This window comes from Protomyctophum parallelum (genome assembly GCF_964188405.1).
Source record: "Protomyctophum parallelum genome assembly, chromosome: 15".
In the NCBI taxonomy this organism is placed as follows: Eukaryota; Metazoa; Chordata; class Actinopteri; order Myctophiformes; family Myctophidae; genus Protomyctophum; species Protomyctophum parallelum.
In genome coordinates, this window is record NC_139710.1 from 3,710,718 (window position 1) to 3,715,717 (window position 5,000).

Below are 5,000 nucleotides of genomic sequence, written 5' to 3' on the forward strand. Positions count from 1 at the left end.
TTTTGTGCATGTCATTAAAGGTGACATGCATGAACATTTTTCAAATCTAGGACCTCACAAGCTTATATCTGTTATTTCTGTTATAGATTATAGATCTGACACTATAAAATAGGGCATGAATTTATGAAAAAACACCAAAAGGATGAAATATTATATAAATACAAGGTTAACACCTGACAGCGTTGATATGCTGAGGTTTTGAGCCATTCTAGAACATAAATGTGTATGCTTTTGCAGCAGTGAGACATAAAAGCAGATCTAAATCTATACTGGTTCCCAAACATATATGGGGGTTCCCCTGGGCCAAGGCACCAAATCCTTAGATGGGGCGTGCAGGCTCTACAGATTTAGGAATTTAGCTTGTAGGTCTGCTATTTTTGAAAAATCGAAGAACGACTGACATTTTTTAAAATCTGAACTCAGGTCAGAATGGGTTCATCAGACCAGTGTGTGTCCAGTGGAAACCTCGTGTGAATCTGATCTCAGGTCTCTTGATACTTTTTTTGGTTGCATTTTTTGTTATCGTTCCAAAAACTAGACTTGGCGATTATGAAGCAACCTGATTGGCCTCCATCCATCGGGTAGCATCTTGCAAGTGATAAAAGTCCACAAAGGCGAAACCACGGCTTATACCTAGGGACAGCATTCAGATATAGACGGGAGGCGTGTTAGTCAGAGTCCATGGGCAATATTATGCAAACTGTCACAAACTGCTTCACCACCCAGGCCCTGTTTAGTAAAACGGGCCATTTAGGTTTTTTACCACAGCAAAAAAAGAAAAGAAAAATAAATTCCTGAATGCCACAGCAAGAACCACATTCAACCAAAAAAGTGTGCCTCCCTTACCTCTTAGATCCACATTTAAATGTTACATTTCTTATGTTTTCTTTAAGCCATTCGTATCATGAAAAGTAATTCTCAGTTGCTATGGCAAAACGGGTCTGAAAACGGAAGCAGATTGGCCCTATGGTCAAAGACTGGGGGAAGGAATGGCCCTATGGTACACATGGTTCTCACCTGTCTTCTTCTTCATCAGCCTGACATCCACTGGCTGGGGGCCTTCAAGCTGCTCCATGGCAGCTCAAATCTAAAACACAAGACAAACATTAAAAGTTAGACCTGTAAATGAATAAAATAAAATAAACAAGTAGTTTCTCAAACCAGACAATTAATCCACAATCTTTGAATGTTACTTAAAGAGTCTACAGCTCCTAAAAGCCGTGCGCACATTAAGCTTTAACATATCTTTGACCTTTCCATTATGCTAGGTTCATTGTGCAACTGGTATCACAGTTCCCTCTATTATTTACCTTGTTGTTCACGCGTAACTTTGCATATTCTGATTATCCGCAATCGTTTTAGTCGCTCTGGATAAGAGCGTCTGCTAAACGCATTAAGCCCCATTGCCCCCACCGGTAGGGGCAGCGGCTGTCCACCTCTGAACAGCGCTCAGTGGGTTAATGGAGACCCAATTGGTCTCCGGTTCAACTTCCAACTCTGATGTTGCGGATTTCCCCCCTAAACCCCTCTGGGGTTTAACCCATTTTGGGCGGGAACCCCTTTTGGTGTTAGCATCATGTTATGCTTTAGCTATTGAAAAATAGCAGATCTACAAGCTCGTATCGCGCCACCGAGTGGCGCGATACGAGCTTGCTATTTTTGAAAAATCGACTGACATAGAAACATAGCTTTTTCAGAAAACTGTCAGGATGTAGAAGAACATTTTTAGAATCTGATCTCAGGTCAGAATGGATTAGTGATGTAGAAAGCCTTACATGGTCCTCTGTGGCGTGAAGTGACAGACCCCAGAGCATGATGGTCTTGCTCTTCTTGTCGTCCCCTTGCTCTCTCCTGTAATCTTGCTCGGGGAAGTCTCCGTCAGAGTGATAACCATCTTCTGATCGATCGCTGTTCCGCCGTTTCCTCCCTCGTGGCTGTGGGCAGTGGGCACGGGGCAATTAATCAACATGTAATCAAAACAAAGCTACACTTGACGACACTGGGCCTGTCACAATTACATAATGGCATATTGAAGATAATAGACTCTTTCAAACATACATTTAAAACAGATCCACAAGCTCATGACGATGCTGTGTCTCATTATTAAGTATCATTATTAAATATCTCAGTAACTTGTTATTTGCCATCTCTGCACAGTTTTGTCTCCATCTCTGCAAATTTAATTTGTATTTATATGTTCAATGTCAAAAACACACAAAATAAATCATTAATCGCAATTACTTGGATGACAATTAATCATCAAGTTAAATGTCATGTTGCTGACAGGCTTAACCCATTTTGGTGTTGGCATCATGTCGTGCTTTAGCTATTGAAAAATAGCAGACCTACAAGCTCATATCGCGCCACCGAGTGGTGCGATATGAGCTTGTAGGTCTGCTATTTTTTTTTAATTGAAGACACTTTTAGAATCTGATCTCAGGTCAGAATGGGGTTAATAATGAAACTGTCAGGATGTAATAGACATGTTTAGAATCTGATCTCAGGTCAGAATGGCTTAATGATTAGTGATATTATTCCCAGTGACATTACCTCCGGACTGTCTCGGCTGCTGCGGCGTTCTCCTTCGTGGCGGTCACTCCGCCTGTCCTGTCGGTCCTCTCCGGAGCGCCGTGAGTCGTGACTGCGTTCCTGGTCCCTGTCGCGTCTCTCGCGACTCTCCGAGTCATCATGTGACTGCTCAGAGGAGGAGCCATACCTGCCAGTGCGTTCAGTGCGGCCAAGCCTGTTCACAACAAAACAGCACTTAGGTCACCGAGGCCACATTTCTCATTAACAAGATATAGGAAGGTAAAGGTAAAACAGAACAAAGCTGTACCACCGAGGTAAATCATATCTACTCGTCACAGTGCATCTCAACAATACAATTTAACCCATTCGGAACGGGAACCCATTTTGGTGTTAGCATCATGTCGTGCTTTAGCTATTGAAAACGCACCCATTTTGGTGTTGGCATCATGTTATGCTTTAGCTATTGAAAACGCACCCATTTTGGTGTCAGCATCATGTTATGCTTTAGCTATTGAAAACGCACCCATTTTGGTGTCAGCATCATGTTATGCTTTAGCTATTGAAAACGCACCCATTTTGGTGTCGGCATCATGTTATGCTTTAGCTATTGAAAACGCACCCATTTTGGTGTTGGCATCATGTTATGCTTTAGCTATTGAAAACGCACCCATTTTGGTGTTGGCATCATGTTATGCTTTAGCTATTGATAAAATAGCAGATCTACAAGCTCATATCGCGCCACCGAGTGGCGCGATACGAGCTTGTAGGTCTGCTATTTTTTTTTAAATTGAAGAGCGACTGACATTTTTAGAATCTGATCTCAGGTCAGAATGGGTTCATCAGACCAGTGTGTGTCCAGTGGAAACCTCGTATGAATATGATCTCAGGTCAGAATGGGTTAATAGAATGCATGTATTATTTATTTTTGTCTGAAAATGTAGTAAGACATCTGAAGAGTAAAGTGTAAACATTGTCTCCAGTCTCGGTTTGTTTTAACCTCCTGACTTTACTACTAAGAACAGGCTAAACAGGATGAGGCCTCAAGGCTGGAGCGCACGCACACACACACACGCACGCATACAAACGACCAAATGTCTCTAAAACATGATGTCACCGAAGACTAAATTATCATAGGCTACCTCGCACTTGTTTAACAAACCAGTTAAGAATGGGGTGAAAACATTGCAAATTATGCACACTTGATCCTGCAAAGGTATGGGCTACTAATTTGCCCAAGTATTTTTTATTTATGTATTATTATTATTATTATTATTATTATTATTATGTACGGTAATAACATATTAATCCATTCTGAACGGGAACCCATTTTGGTGTTAGCATCATGTTATGCTTTAGCTATTGAAAAATAGCAGATCTACAAGCTCGTAGCGCGCCACCGAGTGGCGCGCTACGAGCTTGTAGGTCTGCTATTTTTGAAAAATCGAAGAGCAACTGACATTTCTAGAATCTGATCTCAGGTCAGAATGGGTTCATCAGACCAGTGTGTGTGTCCAGTGGAAACCTCGTATGAATCTGATCTCAGGTCAGAATGGGTTCATCAGACCAGTGTGTGTCCAGTGGAAACCTCGTATGAATCTGATCTCAGGTCAGAATGGTTTAAAGAAATAACCATAAAAAGTAGGAGAAAGAAATGTTGAAAATAGCCGATCTACAACGTCTCGACACGTCACGCAGCGACGGCTTATTGGAGCCTTTTTCTAATTGGCTCCTTATCTCTTGCACACCCTGGCTGCCCCCCCCACTTTGAAAAGCATCAGTGTGGCGTTTATATACAGCAGTCAGTCAAATAAGTGAACCAGGACCTACGGTACATTTGATAGACTAATGCTGATCAATGATTTAGTGCTAAAGCCTACATTTTATTAACCCATTCTGACCTGAGATCAGATTCTAAAAATGTCTACATCCTGACAGTTTTCTGAAAAAGCTATGTTTCTATGTCAGTCGCTCTTCGATTTTTCAAAAAAGTAGCAGACCTACAAGCTCATAGCGCGCCACTCGGTGGCGCGCTATGAGCTTGTAGTATTTTTCAATAGCTAAAGCAGAACGTAATGCTAACACCAAAAGGGGTGCCCGCGCAAAATGGGTTAAAACACAATCCATGCCAGTACATTACAATAGAAACGCAGACCAGGTGCCAGCGTTTCTATTGACGTCCTGGCACAGGGGGTTATAGTGCTCAAAACGTAACCTGACGTTCCTTGGCTTGGCTTGGCTTGGCTTAATGCAATTACGATCCAAGACACATCTTTTGCGCCAATCAAGTAAAGCTATGGAAAACTGAACCGTAAAAGTATTATGCCGATACCAAATACCTCATTCATTCGGGGAAATATTGGGGCACATGACCGTCAAGTTCAAGTGCACGGTCATGTGCCCCGAGACGGAGATTGATAATCTCAAATTAGTGCTATATGAAAACTGATGGCATCGCTCTACAGCCTAGAGGC

The 5,000-nt window shown here is 42.0% G+C and overlaps 1 protein-coding gene across 1 annotated transcript; it reads right to left on the reverse strand.

The window, feature by feature from the left end:
• Positions 1 to 726: 726 nt before the first annotated feature.
• Positions 727 to 4,870, reverse strand: LOC310872708 (uncharacterized protein; the record flags this gene model as incomplete). Its single annotated transcript, XM_083784751.1, has 4 exons — positions 727 to 1,087; positions 1,776 to 1,934; positions 2,551 to 2,743; positions 4,866 to 4,870. 4 exons carry the CDS (start codon positions 4,868 to 4,870, stop codon positions 1,082 to 1,084), a joined length of 363 nt encoding a protein of 120 aa, XP_083640877.1. The 3' UTR covers positions 727 to 1,081.
• Between the last annotated feature and the right edge of the window lie 130 nt (positions 4,871 to 5,000).